The sequence below is a fragment of the Solanum tuberosum genome, unplaced genomic scaffold, assembly GCF_000226075.1.
Source record: "Solanum tuberosum cultivar DM 1-3 516 R44 unplaced genomic scaffold, SolTub_3.0 scf00296, whole genome shotgun sequence".
Taxonomy (NCBI): Eukaryota; Viridiplantae; Streptophyta; class Magnoliopsida; order Solanales; family Solanaceae; genus Solanum; species Solanum tuberosum.
In genome coordinates this window covers 450,239-473,601 of record NW_006239217.1, presented here as the reverse complement: position 1 = coordinate 473,601, position 23,363 = coordinate 450,239, and the positions used below count along the sequence as shown (strand labels likewise).

General features: G+C 36.4%; 3 protein-coding genes across 5 annotated transcripts; 2 read left to right on the top strand and 1 right to left on the bottom strand.

Annotated features, from left to right (window-relative positions):
• The first annotated feature begins 527 nt into the window (after window positions 1-527).
• LOC102597587 (histidinol-phosphate aminotransferase, chloroplastic) lies at window positions 528-7,901 on the top strand. Of its 3 annotated transcripts, none has more exons than XM_006359248.2 (10): window positions 528-614; window positions 748-992; window positions 3,435-3,518; window positions 3,619-3,773; window positions 3,893-3,990; window positions 4,737-4,845; window positions 5,956-6,113; window positions 6,356-6,498; window positions 6,631-6,771; window positions 7,384-7,901. In XM_006359248.2, exons 2-10 carry the CDS (start codon window positions 768-770, stop codon window positions 7,513-7,515), a joined length of 1,245 nt encoding a protein of 414 aa, XP_006359310.1. In that variant the 5' UTR covers window positions 528-614; window positions 748-767; the 3' UTR covers window positions 7,516-7,901. The 3 variants fall into 3 exon arrangements, with proteins under 3 accessions (XP_006359310.1, XP_006359311.1, XP_015169848.1); XM_006359249.2 differs by having other exon boundaries at window positions 531-620; XM_015314362.1 differs by lacking the exons at window positions 528-614; window positions 748-992 and adding an exon at window positions 1,192-1,305.
• A 647-nt stretch (window positions 7,902-8,548) lies between these two features.
• On the top strand, window positions 8,549-18,490 carry LOC102597261 (uncharacterized). The gene is made up of 12 exons (XM_006359247.2): window positions 8,549-9,265; window positions 10,297-10,413; window positions 10,502-10,694; window positions 10,895-11,061; window positions 11,144-11,318; window positions 13,617-13,678; window positions 15,231-15,312; window positions 15,560-15,617; window positions 15,842-15,942; window positions 16,903-16,986; window positions 17,078-17,148; window positions 18,084-18,490. The coding sequence occupies exons 1-12, from the start codon at window positions 8,823-8,825 to the stop codon at window positions 18,208-18,210; spliced, it is 1,680 nt and encodes a 559-aa protein (XP_006359309.1). The 5' UTR covers window positions 8,549-8,822; the 3' UTR covers window positions 18,211-18,490.
• A 1,425-nt stretch (window positions 18,491-19,915) lies between these two features.
• Window positions 19,916-23,304, bottom strand: LOC102596937 (serine/threonine-protein kinase Aurora-3-like). Its single transcript, XM_006359246.2, has 6 exons — window positions 22,991-23,304; window positions 22,515-22,757; window positions 21,765-21,860; window positions 20,488-20,702; window positions 20,336-20,408; window positions 19,916-20,174 (listed from the first exon to the last, which is right to left on the bottom strand). The coding sequence occupies exons 1-6, from the start codon at window positions 23,126-23,128 to the stop codon at window positions 20,076-20,078; spliced, it is 864 nt and encodes a 287-aa protein (XP_006359308.1). The 5' UTR covers window positions 23,129-23,304; the 3' UTR covers window positions 19,916-20,075.
• Between the last annotated feature and the right edge of the window lie 59 nt (window positions 23,305-23,363).

The following is a 23,363-nucleotide window of genomic DNA, read 5'->3' as shown; positions in this document are numbered from 1 at the left end:
AAAACATACTCGAAATCACATTATAGTGAAACAAAGTGAAGATTCCCGCTTAAAAAAGGCTAGTGTTTGGCAATTTAAACGTCTTGAGTTATGCATGTATTAAATCCTTGTGTGACGAAAAAAATTAAAAATTCCTTGTGTTTGGTTTGGAATTTGAAAATTCTTGTTAATAAATGTAGAAGTTAAGAATGAATTTGTGTATTATCTTATAAAGATAGAATATTGAAATAACAAAATACCGCATAACTAATATTTGCATAAAAAAAGTACATAAATTTCATTATATTTAATATTGACATAACTCTAATCAACTGTCAAACGACCTTAACTACTATTTGCAAAAGTTCACATATTTATACTTTTAGCCACTCACACACCTTAAACCACTCTGAGTTAGCAATTCAAAACATTAGAACTTGAATTACCATACTAGAAATGTGGTCGTTCTGTTTACATTGTGGCTATATTTTAAATACATTTGCGAATATTGGTTACGTTTTAAATAACAACCCTAAAAATGGCTACTAATGCACTTCACCTTAGGCAAGTCGACCATCACTCTCCTAGTCTCCTTTGCCTGCAAAACTTGTTCCTCTCCCGCCGGCAATCCAGTTGTACCAGTTTCTCTCTCTACTTTCTCTCTCTCTATATATATTTTATATACAGTTTCTCTCTCTACTCTCTCTCTATATGTAATGATTTATTGATTTTGCGTTAAGTTTTTCAAGAAATGAACTTTGAATGCAGGAAATAACAAGTTTCGATTGATGGGTGTGATTGAATTATGCAACATTTCATCTATTTGCATTGGTAGAGCAAAACCCAGTTCTTTAATCGAAGGAAATCGGAGGAGGAGAATTACTTGTATGGCCACTTCAGTGTCAGTGCAAGAAGAGGAGAGTCATCAGCAGAAACAATGTGTTAATGGGGGTTCTTTTATTCGGACCCATCTTCTTAAATTGTCCCCTTATCAACCCATTTTGCCATTTGAGGTGAGTATTGGGATTTGGGACTCATTTCTTATTTCGTGTTGTATGGTTGATTACATTTAGTTTTACTCTATTTATTGGTGAAAGGAGTTTATAAGTTATATATATGAATCAATGCAATCAATAGTGTTACCTGCAATACTGGTAGCTGTCACTGGTGAGAGGTAGCAGTATCCCGTTGAATTAGTTGAGTTGCGCGAAAGCTTGCTTGGACACCATGATCATTAAAAAAATATATACTAGTGTAAATGGGGGTTCTTTTATCAGGACCCATCTTCTTAAATTGTCCCCTTATCAACCCATTTTGCCATTTGAGGTGAATTTGTAGGATCCATTTCTTATTTCTTGTTGTATGGTTGATTACATTTAGTTTTACTTTATTTATAGATGAAAGGAGTTTATATATGAATCAATGCAACCAATAGTGGCTCCTGTTGCTGGTGGGAGGTGACAAGTATCCTTTGGAATTAGTCAAGGTGTATAAAAGTAGGCTCGGACACCATGGTCATCAAAAAGAAAAAAAATGGTGTTACTTGCAATTGCGGTACCTGTGGCTGGTGGGAGGTGACATGTATTCTTTGGAATTAGTCGAAGTGTGTGAAAGTTGGCTCGGACACCATGGTCATCAAAAAGAAAAAATAGTGTTACCTGCAATAGCCTCGGGAGGTGTTAGGTATTCCGTGCAATTAGTCAAGGTGTACGAAAGTTGGCTCGGACATCATGGTCATCAAAAAGAAAAAAAGAGTGTTACCTGCAATAGCAGTACCTGTTGTTGGAGGGAGGTGACCGGTATCCTTTAGAATTAGTCAAGGTGTGTAGAAGTTGGCTCGAACATCATGGTCATCAAAAAGAAGAAAATAGTGTTACCTGCAATAGCGATACCTGATATTGGTGGGAGGTGTTAGGTATTTCGTGCAATTAGTCGAGGTGTGCGACAGCTGACTCAGGCACCATGGTCATAAAAAAAAATAGTGGTACTTGTTGCTAGTGGGAGGTGGCAGGTATCCCGTGGAACTAGTTGAGGTGTGCGAAAGTTGGCTGAAACACCATGGTCATCAAAGAAAAAAAATAGTGTACCTGCAATCACCTTTTAAGTGACTTGTTTGTATAAATATATTCTTAGTGCGTAGAACTTAAAGTCGTTGCTAATTGTATTGTAGGAGACAATGTACCGGTTATAGTCAACCTTCCAGAGATTTATATGTTAGTAGAAAGTATAAAGAACTTTGTAAATACGGGTTTCAGTACAACCTATGTACTGTTCTACAGAAATAGAAACAATTACCATTTTTTTTAAAAAGAAAGTATAAAGAACTTTTTGTACCTTTTTAAAAAAACTATATTTTTGTATAATATTGCCATGAGATGAGTTTATATGAAGTAATATGGTCAGTGAAGATTCATATAGACGATCCTAATTTGTTTGAGACTGAAGCTTAGCTGTTGTTGTATAGTTAACCTTATATTGTGTTGAGCGAATCAAGTTAAATAATCAAACCAAAAGGAGGACTTTGAGAACTTGAACTCACTACTGGCAATGCTCAGGGCTGCAGCTAGGACTTTAGGGGTGGGTGGGGAACTTATATAGGAATTTGAATATCATTGGCTTTCTTGGTTTGGCAGAGGGTATTCATTAAAAGGGAACCATTGAAACTTGTGAAATTTGAAAGGATACTAACTAAAAATGTGAAACATTAGATTTGTGCAGGGTGGGGAGAAGCAGCTTCTATCTGGCATCTGAGCTTTGTCATTGACTATTTTGTCAAGGTTTCAGTGAACCATTCTAAGCATCCTATCTAGTTATCTTTATATTGCATTTAGCCTTAGGGACATTGGATATTCTCCTCTATTTAGTGGGTGATTGTTGGTTTATCAGCTTGGCAGGTTTTGTGAATACAAGTCGTGCTGCCAACTGTTTGCTATTGAAATGTGTGATATTTGCAGTAATTAAGTCTACTTAGTGAAAAATGTATTTTCTTGGCACAGTAATTTCCAGTATATCATACTTTGGGTCTTGAATTATTTTCTGAGGAAGTAAGCTAAATTTTATACAATATAGACCCTTTGAGTCTTGAATCATTAGGCATACAGGAATTAGTCATATCTTCTTTACTTAGCTTAGCTAGATAGTCCAAATGACTACTAGGAGGTTTCTTTTTTACAAATTTTTTCTTCATCATTTTTTTTTCTTTTTTCTCCTTTTGTTTATAGACATGAAATGTAAAGTTCTCCCTCTGTCTCTCTGGAAACAAATATTTAATGTAAGGATTGAATCATGTGTCTGCTATGCAAAGAAAGGTGTTGTGAGGAAATTCTGATATATTTGTTGTTTTCCTTCTCATTTTTCTGGGATATAATGAGTTAATAACCACCACATGATTGATATTTATGTGTTAGGTGTGATATTTTCTTGTTGCATCTGAAAAATTGCTTGCACCTATACAGGTGTTGTCCACTCGTCTTGGTAGAAAGCCAGAGGACATTGTTAAGTTAGACGCTAACGAAAACCCCTATGGACCTCCTCCAGAGGCAAGTTAGTATCTTTTGCAATGCCCACTGTTTAATGGAAAAATATCTCTGTGTATTTATTTTCCGCCTTCTCAATTTTAAGCTGTTGAAGTTCTTGCAGGTAAACGAAGCTTTGGGGGCTATGAAATTTCCATATATTTATCCTGATCCTGAAAGCCGTACGTTGCGTGCAGCTCTTGCTGAAGATTCTGGCCTTGAATCTGAGTATATTCTTGCAGGGTGCGGTGCAGATGAACTCATTGATTTGATAATGAGGTAAATATCATGATTAGACTATCCTTTTATATAAAGTTTAACTAAATGCTTACAACAAGTTGAGATATATAGTCCTTGTTTGACTTACAGTTCAGATATTTAACTGTTCTCTGCTGCAGATGCGTATTGGATCCTGGTGACAAGATTGTTGACTGCCCACCCACTTTCACAATGTATGAATTTGATGCAGCTGTAAATGGAGCAGGTGTCATCAAGGGTATGATTTTTAATTATGTTCCTCATTATTATCATACTGAGTCTTAGATCCTTTCTCTTCTAGAAGAGTCTTGGGACTTGGACTTGTTTGGTGCAATAAATCATCTTTGGTTGAATATATTATGGGAAATCTTGGAAAAATAAATGGTATGCAGAAGAAGTAAGGAACTAAATATAAGAGAGAGAGAAAGAGATAAGATCCTATTGTCTCTTAGTTCGAGTAATAACTTGGTTTTACATTAGATAAAACACTCTGACATTCTTATTAATTTTTTTGATCAGTAAAATACCGTCATTATCTGATGACATCTATTTATGGTTGGGTATCAGCTCTTTTTGATTCCTGAAACAACTACTGTGATCTAATCATTTTCGCCCAAAGGATGTTGGATTCCTAGCTTTCATCATTGTAAGCTGATTATATATGTGCTTTATGGGGGATTGATAGTTTTCATAACAAGTAGTTGCATTGGAATCACTACAGCTTGTTAGTTGTTGTTGTTACTTAATCATCTGACCTTTCCCATAAATGATGTATTGCTTGGTAATACTATACTGTGAAACTGTGAAATTTAAGAGAGAAATGGAGTGCGTATAATGAAAATGCAGACTCTACATTCAGACAAAGTGATCTTTAAAGCATGGAGCAAAATGAAATAAGCTGATAATTTCTAATTTTCTTCATTGCGATAATTATTGTTGGAACTTTTATCAATACGTTTATCTGTAGCTCTGTCAAACTGGCAGTGCCTAGGAACCCAGACTTTAGCCTGGATGTAGAACGGATTGCCGAAGTGGTTGAACTTGAGAAACCGAAGTGCATATTTCTGACATCACCTAATAATCCTGATGGGAGGTATTGCTACATTGTATTCTTGGTCTATTTCTCATTGTGGTTGTACTTTGCTCCCCTTGATTGTACTGCATGTGAGAGTCTCTCTCCCCCCAACCCCTCCTGTCTAAGCTCTAATCATCTTCAAAGCTTTCAGTTGCACCTTTCCTTTTTTTTTTTTTTTTTCACTATTTTCTAAGTCCGTGAGATGGAGAAAATGACTAATAGGAAACTATTACTAGAATTTCAATTTAGCCAGTAATACTGTGATTTTTTTTTAATTGGGGGAGAACACCAATAATGAGATGGTCTCGATACTATTCCCGTCATTGTTTGGTGGACAATATGGATGGAAAGAAACATACTAATTTTTTGAAGGCAAACATAGAAACATACATGGTCTTAAACAAAATTGTATTTCTTTGCTAGTTTTTTGGGTGCAACATGGCCATTGTAAATGATGTAGATTCCATGCTAGTTATGGTTGGGGCTTTGCACACTTTGTAATTTTTAACTCACCATCTTACTGTTGTTTTACCATTTATAGAATATCATTACTTCTCAATAATAATAAAAATAATGACATCATTGGTGTAAAAAGAGCTATAAGCAATTATGACATAAATTGATCAAATATTAGTTCTTTTTTATTGAAATAATCAAAATAACATTTTTATGCAGATAATTTTTTATATGCTTTCCATGTTTTTGCATATATTTATTTTTTGAAAGAAGATTTTTGCATGTATTTCTGCACCCAAGGGAATAGGACAATCGAAATTTATATTGTATTTAGACGGTAAATTTGCTCACTGTCCACTGCGTTGACTTTTCTTTTCTTTAGAGTTTGTTTGGCATTATACATAAGCACACTTCAAAATGGTATCAGATCAGGCAAAGGTCCTGGGATCGAATCTCACCGCCACCCAAATTAAAAAGAATTTCCACGTGCTTGGCCCATGAAAAAGAATCAACCCCCCACATGAGGGCGTGTTGAGAATATCACTAACTAATTAAAAGTGTGATCTTTCTAACAGCTTAAGCTTTTATATGAGATGGTCACACACTTCAATAGATACCTTACCTCCCTTATGCTGTTATTCTATTGAGACAATCTATCATGTTGTTGAACAGTATAATTGATGATGAAACTCTTTTGAAAATACTTCACCTGCCCATATTGGTAATATTGGATGAAGCATATGTTGAGTTTTCTGGAATGGAGTCAAAGATGAAGTGGGTGAAGAAGCATGAAAATCTGATTGTTCTTCGCACGTTCAGCAAAAGAGCTGGTAGGTTCATTCTTTTCCATTTGACATCTATCTATGAGAGAATGCAATCTGTGTGCTTGGAAAAACCGTATGCGTCTTGTTGCTCTTTTGCTGATATAGTTCAAGATCTTATCAGTTGTGGCTGATACATCATCATCTCCTGTGTATCCTATTCACGAAATTAGTGTTTACAAGTGCTGTCATAAATGGGTGGTTGGGATTTAAGTATAGTTGACTAATTTAAGTGGAATCCCAATCCTCAGGTTTAGCTGGACTAAGAGTAGGATATGGAGCTTTTCCACGGAGTATTATTGAATTCCTTTGGCGAGCAAAGCAACCATATAATGTGTCTGTTGCTGCTGAAGTTGCTGCTTGTGCAGCTTTAAAGAACCCCACGTATCTGGAGGTATCTTAGGATATGGAACATTTCCACTGTGCATTATTGAATAACTTTGCCCAAATGTTCCAATCTCTTTTATAAGTAACAATATTATTTTTCTTTGGGAAGTTTTACTGATTATTGTGTCATTTATACCAGAATGTGAAAGTGGCACTGGTGCAAGAAAGGGAGAGGCTATTTAATCTCTTGAAAGAAGTCCCGTTTCTTGATCCATACCCTAGCTATTCTAATTTCATTCTCTGTAAGGTTACGTCTGGAATGGATGCTAAGAAATTGAAGGTAAACGTGCTTATATCACCAAATTCTGTACTTGTAAAGTCAATTCTGCCGCTTCTTCTGTTCCGATTCATTTATTTATTTAATTGGTCTCATGTCTTTTCATCCTGGGCTAAACATTACTGTGTAGAAGCTTGATACCAAGGTGAAAGAAGTATTAAAGAACATGAATAAAGTAAAAGCATTTTAATAGATTACCTTGTTTCTTTTATGTTATGGTAGTGCATGGAATTACAGAGAGTTTGTTCGATTGCCAAGATACTCGATAATTATGCAAAGCAAGAGATAACCAATCACTACTGAGGCAGTGAATTAACATACGATTGAGAATGTGACGTTTTTGAGGTCTTTTACAGTGGAATAAGTTGGAGATCAATGGGTTGAGATTGAAGAATTGTTGTTTGATGCATAAGGTTGTAGTAGTAATAGTAGTATTGACATTTATATTAAGGCACGGTTGTGAAGTGATGCTTATAATAGTCCCCATGCTCACCCTTTCTTTGTATTGCATCTGTTTTATGAATATATCGTTCTGCGATTTTGAAGGCGCAGTTGGTCAGTACGTAATGCATTCCAGTCTCTCCTACATTTTAACTGTAGAAATTCGTGTTGCAGGAAGACCTTGCGACTATGGGAGTGATGATCCGTCACTACAACAGCAAGGAGCTGAAGGGATATGTCCGTGTCTCTGTAGGCAAGCCCGAGCACACCGAGGCATTGCTGAAATGCCTCAAGCACTTCTATTGATCTTGCTTTGGGTCGGAACGACAAAATCTGAAGTGTCTTGTGTTTTCATTGCTATTTATGCTAATTGCAAAGGAATCATTCTTCAGAAATAAGTCTTTGTATGGAAATGAGGAGTCACAGAGTGGTCTTCGAGTGTACATTATGTTGAAAAATGGCCATACAATGGCATTTGTAGTTTTGTACCTTTAGACTGTCTTTTTGACCCTTGTTTGCAAAAGATTCAGATTGTAATTTATAAAAGGGCTGGACTGATCTGAAGAAATAATTTAGTTTTTCCTTGATGTTCTCTTTAACTTTTTAAAGAAGGATCATACATCTATGTGATTTTCTTTACAAAGGATTGGTTTGTTATAGAGAGAAGCATTAATAAATAATTCCATTATGTATGGTGACGTTACTTCTACTTTGTGAAGATAGAGAGTCTTGTTTTTGAGAGAACTGTCTTATCGCACTTGTTTTTCTTAGATTTCAAAGCAAGAAAAAAGAGGCATTCATACGCCAAGGAAGAACCAACCTCTCACATTTTCTCATTGGGGGCATTTGTATATCTCCTTTATTGAACTATCTCAACTTCGTTTTTTGCATCTATCTTTTGTTGAGGCCAAAAATATCTTATCCGGGATATCTTCTTTCCTAATCTTATTTCTCTTGATATGTCGTACATTCAATTCAACATCCTTATCTTCACAATTTTCATCTTCTAAACATGGAAGTTCTTGACCAGCCAACACTCCGCTTCATACAACATAAGCCAATCTAACCACCACTCTGTAATATTTGTCTTTAAATCTTCTTTATCACATGTAGTTCAAACCTCAATTTCATCCATCCTACACATATGATGTGTGACATCACCGTCTCTAAGAATTGTGACGAGAGGTCTTGAATTTGAATTACAAAAACGAAAAAATATCCAAATAAACACAAATTAAAAAATATAATAAAATTGTTTCACGTCTAAAAATTATGGTTCGAATTTGAGTTTTGAGAATGATGACAAAAATAAAACAAAATAGAAGTTCAATATTGACATAAGCCAAATGTAAGGAGAAAAAAGAGAACAAAAAGAGGAACGGTTTCGTCTTCTTCACCACTCTTTCAGTGCTTTAACTCCCATTTTCAAGTTTTCTGCAAAGCCAAAAACCTCTCAAATTTCCTTTTTCAAGAATCTCACCATTTTCCCATTTGCAAAATTCTCTAAAAATTCATCTCTCCAATAGGATAAACCCTAATTCAACTCTCTATTTTCACAGTGTTTGTACGCAAATATAGCAAAAATCAAGCACATATACATACGGAAATGATCCATGGTTATGGTCATGATGCATCAGCATCAGCATCATCACTCCACTGCTCCCTCAACTCACCCAATCAATCCTCCTCCACCTTCTTCAGCTTCCGTTCTTAGATCCCCCAACACATCTACTTCAAATACCCAGCAATTTCCTTCAATTGGATCGCCTTCTGTGGAACATGGGTTGCCGTTAGCACGGGTTAAGCTCTCCGATATTGTACCTTATGATGGAGCTCCGGTTGGACCTTATTTGCGGGCTGTGGAAGCACTTTCAGGATCACTTATGCGGCATAACGCTGCGGTGATTGAGCTCGGTGGTGAAGGTACTGCGGTGTTACGGTGTGGGTTGGAGTCGGTTAGGTACTTTTTTAAGACGAGGGCGGTTGCTCAGAATGGTGGCGGTGGCGCTGCTTTGGGCAAGAGTGGTCGTGGGGTTTATATATACAGAGCTGGAAGGTAAGGAGTAGAAGCAAAATCTGTTCTTTTTCCCTTTTTTTTTTAGCTGAAGAATTTAACTACAATGCATAGTCAATTCCAAACCAAGAAAAAGTGGGTTGCAGCAGGTTGAGAGTTGCTTAAAAATAATCTAAAAGTTTATTTGATTACAACGTTTATATATGTGCATATGAATAGAGAGGAAAGGAGGCTACTTTGGGTTTGAGGCCTAATTGATGGAGTGGTGATTGATTGGTGAACGAATGTAATTGATTGTTGGTCATCAGTACTCTTCACTCCTCAGTATGTTACCTTGATGCATAATGTTTGTTTGTGCTCTAGACTGTAAAAGAAACTTGATCATGCTAGTGTTTTGTTCTGAGAAAGTCCATTCTGACACTTTCTGATACCTATTTGTGATAAAGCTGAGAAGTCTGATTCTTATAGAGATGTAGGAACAGAAAAAGAGTCTTATACAATCAGAGTCAGAATATGTGAATGATTAATGGAGTGAGGGAACTTATTTCCATGTCTAGCATTGCTTTCGACAGGGTTAGTTTGCAGAGGTCAGAAAGAGGGATTTGTTTGATGCAAATGGCGTAGAAATAGTAAATAATTTGAAGTCTATTTGCTAAAAAGAAGTTTTTTCCTTGGTGTACAACAGCTGAACTTGCATTGTGCTTGTCAATAACTATGTTGCTCAGGCTCTTCAAAAATGTCAACAACTACGTCTCAGATTCTTCAAAAGTAGTGTATTTTTGGAGAATTCGACACAGGTGTGGCATCAAAAGTGATGGGGGCCTTTCTTTTTTGTTTTTGTATAGATGGCTCCCTCTGTATGCAATACCAAGCACCATCTTAATGCTTAGTTTTTTTTATTAACCAATTACTTACTTAACAGATAAAAAAAGAAACAACCTCGATTTGAATTTGAATACATTCTTGTTAAGCCTGTCTAGTTTCCTTTGAGTAGTCTCAAACATCTCAAATTTAAGGGTTAGATGCTCTTCCACATGGGATTAATGATTTGATAATCAGCTTTTATATGCTAGGCCTTTGGAAGACATGGACTCTTCTCCCCCATGCATGACTGAAGTTTTCCGCTGCATGGGAAGGGCAGCTCGTGCTGCTTTATGTGCAATTGCAAGGCATCTTCGATTGCGAAGCGAGTAAGAACTTCTGTCATGGCTGGATCATATCATTCAGATCCTCTTTATGTCTTAAATGCATTCTGACCAAACACATAGTGCTCTGTAGTGTCTTCAATCACTTGCTTGATGATAATCCACTGCCCGTTAATGAGGCCTCTTCATCTGTTGTTGTTGCAACCTTCTCCAATACCACCTCTCAAAATGGGAAAGGAGCTATTGGAGGAGGGAAGCTAGTTACAAATGGTGAAGTAGAGAAGGGGCTGTTGACACTAGTTTCATCTGATGCTCCTGGTCTTCAGGTATTCCTGTTGATGTCTTTCAGATTTTTCATTTGAGTTTCAGATTGTGCATAGTTTCCAAATAATATGTTACAACTTCTCCCTCTCTCTCTCTCTCTCTCTATGTGTATATATATATATATATATATAAAAAAAAGCCTCCTTTCTCGATCCTCTGTGCCATCAGTCATTTTCCTTGCTTGTTTCTTTTTTATCCCTAGGTTTGTGATCCCAATGGTCGTTGGTATCTAGCAGATAGTGGCTTGACTCCTGGGGATTTACTATTGCTTACTGGGAAAGCTCTCAGCCATGCTACTGCCGGTCTTCGTCCTGCAGCCGTATACCGGGGTTCAGCTGATAATTATGTGGGCACTACTTGTGGTGGAAGGTAGACATGGCTTGTTGAGCTTTTAAGTGGCTTACAAAATTCAGTTTACTCAAATACTGAGCTGTTCAGCTACATCTTGTAGGACATCACTTGCATTTAGGCTTATACCTCAGAGCAATGCAATACTGGATTGTTCTCCGATTACAGCTGCTGGTCATGTTATTCCTCATAGCTACGTGCCAATATCTGTAAGCCAGTTTATGGATGACCTTTCAGCCGAGGAAGACATGCTTTGTAGCAATACTGATAATGCTTATGTAAGTACTATTTCTTTTCAGATGGTCATATGGTGTTTCTCTTTGCACAGGCAAAAGCCTTTTTCTGCAAAGTTTTAATGCTATGGGGTCTGTTTTGGTTTTGCGCCGAGTAAAAACTTCAATTTAGGTGTGAGTGCCTCATAATCAAATTATGTTCCTTTTTCTCTCAAGTCTTATCAACTCTTTTTACCGATCAATACAAAAAATAGTTCATTAATATGGCAAAACCAGCACTAAGATGGTGTTAGTCAGTTTCGAAACACCCTATACAATCATTTTCCTCCTGTAATTGAGTAACGCCAATGGAGCTCTGGTCATCGTATGCGTCTATTAACTTACACCAGGGGACTAGAATCTAAGGTGCTTGTATTTCAGCTACTGTACAGGTGCACCTCTGCTTCCTTTCTCTCTGTAGAACCCAACATACCTAAAGAATGATCGTTCAAAGCTTTTTCATCCCTTTCCTGATCTTGTAACCATTCACAATTACTACTATGCTCCAGTCCCAAACAAGTTGAGATCTTCTATCTGAATCCTCACTATTCCATTTATGCTCAATTCATGTATCATCATGCGAAATAAAAGTAAAAGTGAAAATAATTTAATATATGTAAAGAAGTATAAAATAATAATAGAAGTCCTCTAACGGGACTGAAACAAAATAATAATAGAAGTCCTCTAACGGGACTAAAACTTATTCCCAACTAGTAAATATCACCTATTGGAATATTTTTCCTCCATTGTGCCTTATCTTTAGCGAAGTCTGCATTAATTATAATGAAATTGTTCCTCCATGTGATTTTAGGTCTATCTCCTCTGATTTTAACACTTTTAGTCAAGCATAGTTTCACAGTTGCAAATAAGTGCATCTATAGGTCGACACAAGACATGACCAACGATCTCAAGCTACCTTCTCTCACTTTGTCCTCACTATGTGGTACTTGAACTTTCTGACACATGTGGTCAGTTTTAGTCTTATCTAATTTTGTATGACTGCACATCCATCTTAGTATCCACATCTCTGCAACACTTCTCTTGTGGATATGTTGGACTTTAGCGGTCCAACATTCACTATCATATAGCATTGTGGTTTATAATTGATTTGTAGAACCTATCTTTGACTTTGGTAAGCATCCTTCCATCACATAACACCCTGGTAACATTTCCATTTCGACAATCTGGTTCCGATACCGTTTTGGGGACCTCTTGTATCTCCTACCACTGTTCTCACGCTAGTGACGACTCCTTCATACATGTCCTTCATGATATCTATATTATTATTATGAATTCCTTTTTCCTCCATCACTACCAAAGGACTTCTCATGGACACTATCATATGCTTTCTCTAGGTCAATGAATACCATATGTGGATTTTTCTTCCTTTTGCAATAAAATTTCATCATTCTTCTTACCAAGAATATAGCCTCCGTTATTGACCAGGCATAAATCCAAATTGGTTCTCTGTTTCTTGTCGTATTCCTAAGTCTACACTCTTTCATTCTTTCTCGCAAAAGAATTTTATCTTATGACGCATTAATTTAATGCCACGATAGTTCGCACATCTCGTAACCATTCCATTCCTGAAAAATTTCATTGACAGTGCTAGGCGACCCGATACATCCCAAAGAGAAAAGAAACAACTATCTTCAACTTCATTTCAACGAAGCATCTAGTGTTAATCATGCTTCATGTTTAATCATCTAACATAAAACATGAGACCTCGTAGGGGGATTTGGTCCCCTACCTCATGTTTTTTTCTCTTTCAACTCTCTCTTGTTGCATGCTGAGCATGGAGATTCAACTCCCGTACCACAATGTAGTTTTACTTGGACAAATATTTTCCTTGGAATATGGACGTTCTTTGTTTACCTTGAATGATCAATTCCACATGAACTGGAGCATAAATAACTTCATTTGAATGCAGCATGAATAGACATGCTATTCTAGGAGAAGAGGAGACATCTCATTCTAGGTCAAGATCAACATGTGACTCGAGACAATCTTAAAAAAGGAAATATCAATGTGGAATTGTGAACTTGTCCGCTTCTTTACATACTGGACCTGGAATTACCTTCTCTTTTGATACTTTTGAACCTTTAGTTGGATATACTCTTCGTTACATAACACGTCTTTTGTAATTGCACAAAAAGTGAAAATTGTTCTTGTGGTGGAAACAAAAACACTTTATGTTAGTATGTCTTTTCTATATTGGTGGTTGATACCACAATAATTGGACCATGGATATTTTGGTCCAAATACAACATAAGCAGACATCTCATTCTTGGTCTGGATCTGCAGGTCTCCCGAGACAATCTAAATAAGGAACCATCACTCAGAAGTGTTCTTTCAGATCCCTTATCGTAAGTTTTAATTTGTCAAATCGACTTTTCTCCTTTTCTGGTCAAATATAGCAGCATATTTACTGCATGAGTATATTAAACATCTTATACTTTCTTAGTCTCAAACTTTTAATCTAATAAATTGACATCCCTTACTTCCATTTAAAGCAAGAAGTTTAAGAAACGCTGGCCTAGTTTGACTAAAGGTCTTGCAGAAGTTTTCAAGGTTATATTTTCTTCAAAAATTTCCTAGCAAAATAATGCAGATAACTTTTTCTTTTTAATGAAATGTAGCAAGTTTGGTGATGAACAGTATCAAGAGGGTACCGTTATAGAACAAAAACAGGACTTGTTCTCCACTAAAGACTTAGAGTCTAACAAGTACATAATCTCTGCTCTTATAAAAAAAACATATCTCTGTCATTCTAATGGTCTAAAGAGTTGGTATAAGGGATGTTTGAAGGAAAAAATGCTAGGCAACTGTAAAACTAAGAGAGACATAACATTATAGATGGCTTATACTTGCAAACAAAACTGCTGGAAAGGTCTAAAGAGTTGGTATGCCCTCTATGCATGGTATTCGTATAAGATATGAGATATTGAACAAACGTGTGCGACTCTTTTGGAACTGAGCTAGCTCTGGTTTCTCATGCTGGAAATATTTACAGAGACTTTTTGCTACCCTCAATCATGTGGAGTTAATAAATAAGTATAACAAAAGTCTAACTTACATGCGGCTCACACCCCAACCTCCAAAAGAGGAAAAACAATAAGCAGAGAAGTCAAAACCTCTACCACTGTTAGTTGAGTTGTTGTGAGTTCCCTCCGATCTGAAAAACATTGAATATCAATAGAGCCAAAAAGAGGCCTTTGGCTAAATATAAGAAACAATTGAAAGCTGCATCTTGAGCCGTGGAGCTTTATTTTCAAATGCATGTATATCACTTAGATTAGAGCTATTACATGTTGCAAAATGTGCAGAAGTGAGGGGTCTCATAACAGTTGTGAGATTGCAAAAAGCTTTCAGATGATTTGCGGTGCTATTTTGCAAATTTTTAGCAGCTTCACGCATTTTGAGGCTGAGTGGAACTCAAGCATTAAAAGCAACTAAAGCATTAAAAGAAACACATCAATTCCCGTGCTGAGACTTAACCAGAATAGAATCAAGAAGTGGATAAAGAATTTGGAACTTGCATCTGTGTTTTCTTATGGAAAGGTAGGAATATATTGTGCTCTTGAAAAGCTATATTTCCTACTCTTCCTTGGCCCTTAAACTAGTTAAATAGGGCATGACAACAGTGTGCTGCAGTACACAGAATGTTGGACTAAGCATATTAGTTTCAACTTCCCTTGTCAAGTGTTAATCTGGAAATTTTTGTAGCCCCCTTAATTGAACTTGATAGTCGTAGTCTCTTGTTTATTTAACCCCCACCCTCCCCACGCCAAGCTTGTATCTCTGTTTTTTTCTAGCTCCATTCATGATTTATATTAGCATATGCATGGCTTATTAGTGTATAGTTTCTTGCATCTGGAAAATATAATTACTTTACTGTTACAATGTGAAACATTGCAGTGGCACATTCCTTGAAGATGCTATGTTTGTTTCATGCGGACATTCCTTTGGTGGTCTCATGCTGAAAAGGGTTATTGATATGGTAGGAGTTTTTGTCTTCTTCTCTAGCCATTTTTTCTGTTCTCATAAGAATATGAAGATTATAAATTGGTATGAGCTACCACAGACTTTGAGCAAACCATACGTGGGATATTGGCGTAATTGCTTCATGAACGAAACAACTCTTGCTTGAACATCATTTTCCTTTTTGGTTTCATGTTGTTGTCTTCATTTCTTGGGTTAGTGATGAATGAGTCAAGAACATAATCACGTTCATCTCATCATGACAGGCAAGATGTACCCTCTGCAATGCTGAAATTGAGCGTGGTTCCTTAATTCCTAACCACGGTTAGCTCCAGTTCATTTATTTCTCTCTCTCTCTCTCTCTCTCTCTCTCCATTTATTTATACATTATATACATATCTTCTCCTTCAGACTTTCATGTTTTTTTCTAAAAAAAACTGTTTCCCAACACACTCTAATTAATTCTCTTCTGGTACCTCTTACTCAATTTTCAATGATTTTTCTCATTAATTCTGCCATCTGGTTTACGCTATGAATTTCATCTTCAGTGCTGAGAACTGCGGCTGCAGCAGTGAAGCATGAGGATGACCGAAGACTTTTCCACAATGCAGCTCTTAGAAAGCGTCGAAAAGAAGTGGGAGACATTAGGGTAAGCTTTGATTTTCCCCATTTTGCTGCAGACTTGTCTATCCAAACTGCATAGTAGAGCTCATTGTCTTCAGTTTTCTGGTAAAAGGAACTATCTTAATCTGGTTTTAACTTTTATGCGATGACATGATTAATATGTCCTAGTCAATTTTTGGATAATTTTCCATCTCAAGCTATGTTGCTCGGATATGGGTGTGGGCACCCAATACGGTAGCAGATATAAAAGTTGGATTTATCATTACCTAAATCGTAGGATTCAGGAATATGGATAGGATTATGGGTGGTTTTTAAGAAAGAACAAAATGTACAACATATATAAGTATATATTTGACAGCTAATTGAAGTTATCAAATTAAAACTTGTATAATCATCTTTTTTGTGTAATATTTTTTTATAAGTTATCTCGTATAATAGCAAAGTGCTCTTGGCTATAGAATAGTCAAAGTACGCAAGCTAGTTTGACCGAACCCAGCATGGATCGGACACCCACATCCAAATCGCGTCGGATTGACACTCGATGCGGAAAGGGTTTTGAAGGATTTGTTAGATCTGAACTGCACAGGATTTATATTTGGAAATTACCTAGTGAAAATGATAATGTTGATTATGTACCTTAACATGGTATAATGGTTTATGTTCTTTTCTCATTTGTATATTTTTCTTTTGACAGTGAAGTCAAAACCTTGTTGAAGGACTTCCCTTTGGTAGATTTGGCAGATTGCATAGTTGGTTTTGGGAAAGCAAAGGCTTATCCAGTTTTTGCTATCCTTTTCTGGCCTCGGAAAACGTTTGGATTTAGTGATATCTATGTTCATCCATATTTAGGCTCTGTTTTAGATTTAGAGCAAATCACAAATTTCTTGCTTCATTGACCTATAAATGTTTGAAATTTGAAATTATCTTTGTTGAATATTATCTGTGAATGATTCTTTGAAAATACTCATTACTTTAATCCTTCCAGGAAAATGGTGAGCTTCCTTCTGAAAATGGACCCCATAAAGGTGTTCAGTATCCATTCTCAGTGAATGAGAAAGTTCTTATTAGGGTGAGATCTTTGCGCCTGTGCATTCTAAATTCTTGGAATCTATAGAAAAGAATTCACCAAATTACAGTAATGTGAATACGGAACTGTGCAGGGAAATCGGAGGACACCAGATAAATTTGTTGGAAAGGAAGCTGTAATCACATCACAGTGTCTTAATGGCTGGTTAGTTGCCTGAGCATTTCATTAATATTTTGCTTATCTACTGTAGTTTGAATGTCAATTTAGATCATTAACATGTATTGCATGGAATATGCTGTGCAGTGAGTGTTTAGCGTAAATTACTGAAATCTTAGTGATACACGCGCAAGACCATCCAATTTAGAGAAGTAACGAATTTGACAGCTCAAAACTTAAGCCATCATTTGATATCAATTGAGTAGGCTTTGGTTCTGCAATGTAGTCGTTTTCTGTGGGTCATTGTAAGTCTATCAATGCCATGTTCATGTCATAGTTTACCACCTAATTTCCATACAGCTATTTTCTCACACAATTTAGTCCAATTCACATCTTTAATAGTATAAGAAATAGATATACCTCATTTCATGAAGATGTGTGTTGGTGTTCAACTGAAATATGTAAGCAACAATTGAAGAAAAGTGATTCCTGTGTTCAGTTATCCTCTAAAAACTTCAATGAAATTCTGTCACTAGGAGTTTTTAGTCCACTATGAAAAAATGAATCTTTTTTTGTTTTGTTTAATTATGACGTATGTCATATTCCATCATGTTGAAAAGAATCGTATTTCAGTTGCTAGCGATGATGCAGTTCCTGGAAATTCCTCTCATTCCTTCAGTGTCATAAGAGATTAATGTCTTTCCCTTATAGTATGTTTTAAACAACTATGTGGTGCCACAGTGATATGCTAAACAACTATTTGGCTCCTTTTACGATATATGAGGCTGGTTTGCTGCACGTGTGATACTTCTAGCTGTTACCATTTAAGTCCTAATAAGCAGATTGCAGTCACGGCTGAGACAATAACATTTTCTGACAAATGTCTCGCGTTCAAAAGTTGCTGGAATATTCTCCTTTACTGACAGTGAAGTGCGGTTCTCCTTGTTTAAGGATCGCTAAAATGATCTTCTCAATTTCTCCAGGTATTTACTCAAGATTATGGACAGTGGTGAGAATGTTCGATTGCAGTACCGCTCTCTGCGTAAGTTCCTTCCTACACAGGAAACAGAGGAGAGATGCCAGTCACAGACAGTTCAGAACAGTAGCTGATTCTGATTAGATGATTTACAACCAATTTCCATGTGGATTATGTTGTAGGACCTAGCTCCCTCTATACTCAAGTTTGAAGATGTAACTTCTTTTCTTGCAACGTAACGTCTATTACATGTTTGTACTGAGAGGAGGATGGTTCAGAGTCTATCAAAATCCTTAAGAGTTGCTTGTATAAGATTGTAAAGAAACACCACTCCCTAGTGAGATAACTTTGATGAGAACAAGATGCTCATTTTTCTTGAAAATTCCCTGTATGATGCATCAGCTGTACTTTTCAGTGCCTATCTATGTTTTCATTCATCATTGATTTACTGTGCAAATATGAAAATAGCTGTTCCATTCTTGGCGTATTTCGGATGCTTGAAGGAGCATCCCCGCTGACATGAAATGATTTAGAAAGATTCTTCTTCATCAATGGTGATTGGCTATGGTATCCAAAGCCCTGCTTCTTTTTCGGTCAAATCCTAATTTTATTTTGCAAATTGACGAGTTCTTAACTTTAATCAATGAATTTGATAATGAACCAAAATCGAGTTTTGATTTGAAAGACCTTTCTTTATTTTCAGACCACGAACAGGGAAGAGCAAATTCAGCAAAAAGAACGAGTGTGAGGATTCATCATTCATAGGACAGTACAACAGCTTGAGAAGAACAAACTACATATCCACTATCAATTGTTGATCATGTGGGATTTAGGAAGTTTGTATCTAGTCTCCAACCTTTATTCAAAATGGTGTCAAAAGGAAGTTTGTATTAGTCTCCTAACATATTTCTTGTACCAAAAAGTTGGAGTATGATTGTCCAACTCGTTGGAACTCAACATTTCTAATGTTGAGAACAACGATAGAATACAAAGAGGTATTTCAGAACTGATGGCAGCGGCAATGTTGTTAAAATTTAAGAAATGTTGGGATGATATGCATATATTCATGGGAGTAACTGTTATTTTCGATCAGAGATATAAAATGAAATTAGTGAAATTCTATCTTCCACTAATTTATGGTGAAGACGCTTCAACTAAAATTCAAAATGTCAGAACTCATTGTTATGATCTATTTCAGGAGTACAAGAGTAGAATATTTGCTCCACATGAGTTTGTTGAAGCATCTAGTTCAAATGAAGCCATGGTCTTTCGGAGGGTGATCGACTATCAAGTCTCGATAGATTTGTTGCTTCGAGTAGTGCAAATGCAAGGAAACGATCAGAATTGGATATGTATTTAGAAGAAAGTTTGTTGCCTCAAACTCCATCATTTGACAATTTTTAAGTTGGTGGAAGACAAATGGATTGAAATTTCCTACTTTACAATAGATGGCTCGTGACCTCTTAGTCATTCCTGTGTCTATTGTTGCTTCTGAATCTGATATTTAGCACTAGTGGGAGGTTGATTAGTCCACATTGCAGTAGACTCCACTACTTTGGAAGGTTTGATGTGTGCTCACACTTGGTTATGGAATGAAATAAATGGTAACCTCCGATCCAATGATCCTCCAGCTGAAGCTTCCGATGTACCCGGCCAGGCCTTGTGCTCAAGAACTCAAGGTAAATAACCAAATTGATGTTCTTTAAAAGTCCCTAGTTGAAATACAATTGCTTATTTTGACTAGAAATTAGAAAGCCCATTCTCCAAGTTAGACCTAGAGTTTCCACACATGGCTCTAAAGGCTACATGACTAGCTGGAAGAAACAGACAACCTTAATATAAATGATACACAAATATTTATAGGAAACTATATCAATGTCACTTCCATCTGATACAAACTATTGAAATCAAGATGATTGCATCTCATATTATGTCATAGGAAAAAGAGTTGAAACAACAAACAGGGCTTTAACTAACCGATGCAAATTGGTGAGGAGACTCAGATTATAGTGTCATGTGATGTGACATTCTTAATTACCCAAGGGTGCTCCATGATCTTTTGAAGAGAGAGCCTTTTAGAAGAGTCCTTCACAAGAAGCTGCAAAGGTAAGCCATCAGAAAGGGGTGCAGTCAGTGGCCATACACAGTATTATACGAAGGGTGTTCAACTAACCACCCTCAAGTCTCATGTAGTTGTGTCAATGTTGTGCAACTATTGCATGCCATTTTTTAAGCATAGACAAGGACTAATCAATATACCTGGCTAATGAGATCCTTAGCTTCAGCAGATACATCAGGTGTTGAAGGGAAGCTGAGGTCTACCTTCATAATTCTATAATATTCTTCAGTTAGTAGTACATCTTGATTTTCCAACAGTTATACAAGATGAAAAGAAGCAGAAGAATTGTTACCTTCTGAATGTGTCAGTCTGTCTCTCGGCCTCAAATGGAGGAACACCATATAAAAATTCATAGCAAAGGATCCCCAGGGTCCAATTGTCAACTGCATAATCATGAGCTTTGTTCTCCACCATTTCTGGTGCCAGATAGTCCAGAGTTCCGCACATTGTATGTCTCTTGCTTCTAGATTGTACAGACCACCCAAAGTCTGCAATCTTTAAGCGACCCTGCATTTCATGTGATAATCTAATTAACATTTTACTCTAACGATGCAGCACGTCAACAATTCCCTGGTTGGTTTTAGCTGCAGTTGCTGGACAATCAAATCCAGCTCTAATTGGGACGCCCATAAAAGACCTAAGCGCTAACATTACATACATTATCTTAATCGGACCATCCTAAGCTGTTATATATGGTTTTATTAGGATACATCTACAGATATACTCCCTTGATCTCGATTGTCATTATCCTATGAAATAATGGTTGAAAGACGTGCAAATTATTTTAAATATACTAGCTATCTTTTGAAGGTAGTGAATTTTACAATTTAGACATTTTTTTCTTGACCAGGTTAATTTACGTTGAAACAAAATGAGATAGATGGTGCAAGCTCTGGTGATCATCAGAATGACGAATCATATGTTGAACTTAATGTCTCACATTCACAACTTTAGCCAAAATTAATAAAGAATCAGAGGGTCGCTATTTTACTTGAGCCTGATTATACAGCGACATGAGGTGAAATCGAAAGAATTCTATACAACAGTAGAAAGATTACAAAGCAGCATTTCCAGCCTTTGTAAATTAACAGAAAATGCAACAACAAAAGATAGGCAATGACATATTGGAAACAAGACTGATCAGAGAAGAGCTTTTTGAAGGTTGTTCAATAGGCTGATTCGATCAGCAAGCAGCAGTTAAAGTCGCCTAGGCAACTACGGTGTCAAAGCTTTGCACCAACTAAAAGTGTCAACACTCCAAGAAGCTCTACTGCTTTTTCCTTTTCCGTGAAAAAAAACAGAAGCTGATTGAATTTTACAGGAAAGATATATATGAAGGGTATTACCTATATCTGGTTAGGTCAATGATCTCTCAAGGTTCGACCCTCAGGAGAGTCGGGACTAAAGAGGAAAGCTGAATTTCAAAGCAACGTGAACCTTCGAGTATAGTGTTATGAACCTTCCAAATTAGCCATATATATAGTGTGTGTGTTTTCTTCTTTTTAGGAAATGGTGCTAATAAAACTTAGCAGACGTGGCAAAGGAAGACAGCAAGTTATCAAGTGTTACCTCATGATCAAGTAACAGGTTTTCCGGCTTTATGTCCCTGTGAATAACATGCTTCTCATGACAGTACGCCAGTGCTTGTGTGAGACTTGCAATATACTACAAAAGAAACAACCGAAGTATCAAAAGTCAAAGAACAAACCTAAAGCAACAGGAAAGAAGTTGAACACTAAATAATGTTTTCTACATAAATGTAATTATGTGTTCAACTATTCCATAAACAATTTTCAGATAAACTCTAGAGTCATAAAAAGGACAAATAGTAACGATAACATTATTCATTGTTCAACATTAAGCACAGAAGAAATACATAAACAAGAAACTAAGGAAATGAAAAAACACCAACTGATACAAATGCAACCCAAAATTGCACCATCTTTTAAGTAAACTACTTGAAAGACCATACCTTACATGCATATAGTAATAGATAACAAAAGAACTGAATCTCTGTCCTCTTTGTTTGGGTTCGGGGGAAGAGGCGATCAGTTGAAACAATTTACAAGCTCACAACTAAACAACAAAACTACGCCTCAATCCCAAGCTAGTTGAGTAGGCAATGAGAATCTCACATCCATTTCGCTTCATTTGTACCCATTTCATTCAAATATTCAATAATATGGAGCTCTCTAACACTAGAATCAATGAATATATGCTTATAACAAATTACATAAACAAATCAGAATACTGCAGATGAACTATATGCTCTTGTTTCAAAACTTATATGAGGAGAGCAAGCAATAGGATGTGACATACTATGGCAGCTTGTTTCTCAGACAGGCGACCGGTCTTCCTTAGCTCCCTATACAGCTCACCGCCATGAGCATACTCCAAAATCAAGTAAATCCGCTCCTCATCGTGAAACCAACCATATAGCCTCAGTACATTGGGATGACGAAGACTTGTTTGAATCTCCATTTCCCTCTTAAGCTGATGATGCAACCTGTATTTCTCTATTTGCTCCTTGAATATCACCTTCAACGCCACTATAAATCCACTCTGTAAAAATTCAAGTTCATCTTTCTGGATTTTTTCTAATAAATAATCCAATCACAAACAAAACTAAAATTTCAACTTTCTGGAATCTACATCTGATACTAGCACATATTTACATTGTTTGTGCAAAAACTATTAGATTCGACCGAACTCATATTAGGTCCTGAATCTAATGCGCATGTCGGGAAACAACGAGAATGTAGAAAAATATACATATATCTACTGATTCAAACTACCTTAACTTCGCGGGCGAGGTATACACGGCCGAATTTGCCTTTTCCGAGGGGTTTTCCGATCTCGAAATCGTTGAGGGACCATTGTTTTTTAGGGTTTTTTGGTGGTTGTTTTGGAGGTTTTAGAGATTTGGAAGCCATTTCTGCAAGTGTTTTTGAAGAAATTCAATTTGGTGGTTGTTTTGGAGGTTTGTAAACCCAACAACATATACAATATTTCAAATGTTTTTGGAATTTTGAAATTCAACTTGAATGACGTTCAAATTTAGACATTCAAGTTTGAAGTTACATTTTGCAAAGCGTAACTCATATATGAAATATTTTTATGATTTTTTTAATTTATCATCCGTTAGCTCATATATGAAACTGTTTTATG

Excerpts from the sequence above, each read along its gene's own strand:
- LOC102597587 (XM_006359248.2), top strand. The coding sequence starts at position 768 with ATGGGTGTGATTGAATTATGCAACATTTCATCTATTTGCATTGGTAGA. Across the intron at positions 3,519-3,618 it reads CCTATGGACCTCCTCCAGAG|GTAAACGAAGCTTTGGGGGC; the intron begins GCAAGTTAGTAT and ends AAGTTCTTGCAG. Across the intron at positions 6,772-7,383 it reads TGGATGCTAAGAAATTGAAG|GAAGACCTTGCGACTATGGG; the intron begins GTAAACGTGCTT and ends TTCGTGTTGCAG.
- LOC102597261 (XM_006359247.2), top strand. The coding sequence starts at position 8,823 with ATGGTTATGGTCATGATGCATCAGCATCAGCATCATCACTCCACTGCT. Across the intron at positions 11,062-11,143 it reads GGCACTACTTGTGGTGGAAG|GACATCACTTGCATTTAGGC; the intron begins GTAGACATGGCT and ends TACATCTTGTAG. Across the intron at positions 17,149-18,083 it reads TCACAGTGTCTTAATGGCTG|GTATTTACTCAAGATTATGG; the intron begins GTTAGTTGCCTG and ends CAATTTCTCCAG.
- LOC102596937 (XM_006359246.2), bottom strand. The coding sequence starts at position 23,128 with ATGGCTTCCAAATCTCTAAAACCTCCAAAACAACCACCAAAAAACCCT. Across the intron at positions 21,861-22,514 it reads CTGAGAAACAAGCTGCCATA|TATATTGCAAGTCTCACACA; the intron begins GTATGTCACATC and ends TTTCTTTTGTAG. Across the intron at positions 20,409-20,487 it reads CAGACTGACACATTCAGAAG|AATTATGAAGGTAGACCTCA; the intron begins GTAACAATTCTT and ends AGAATATTATAG.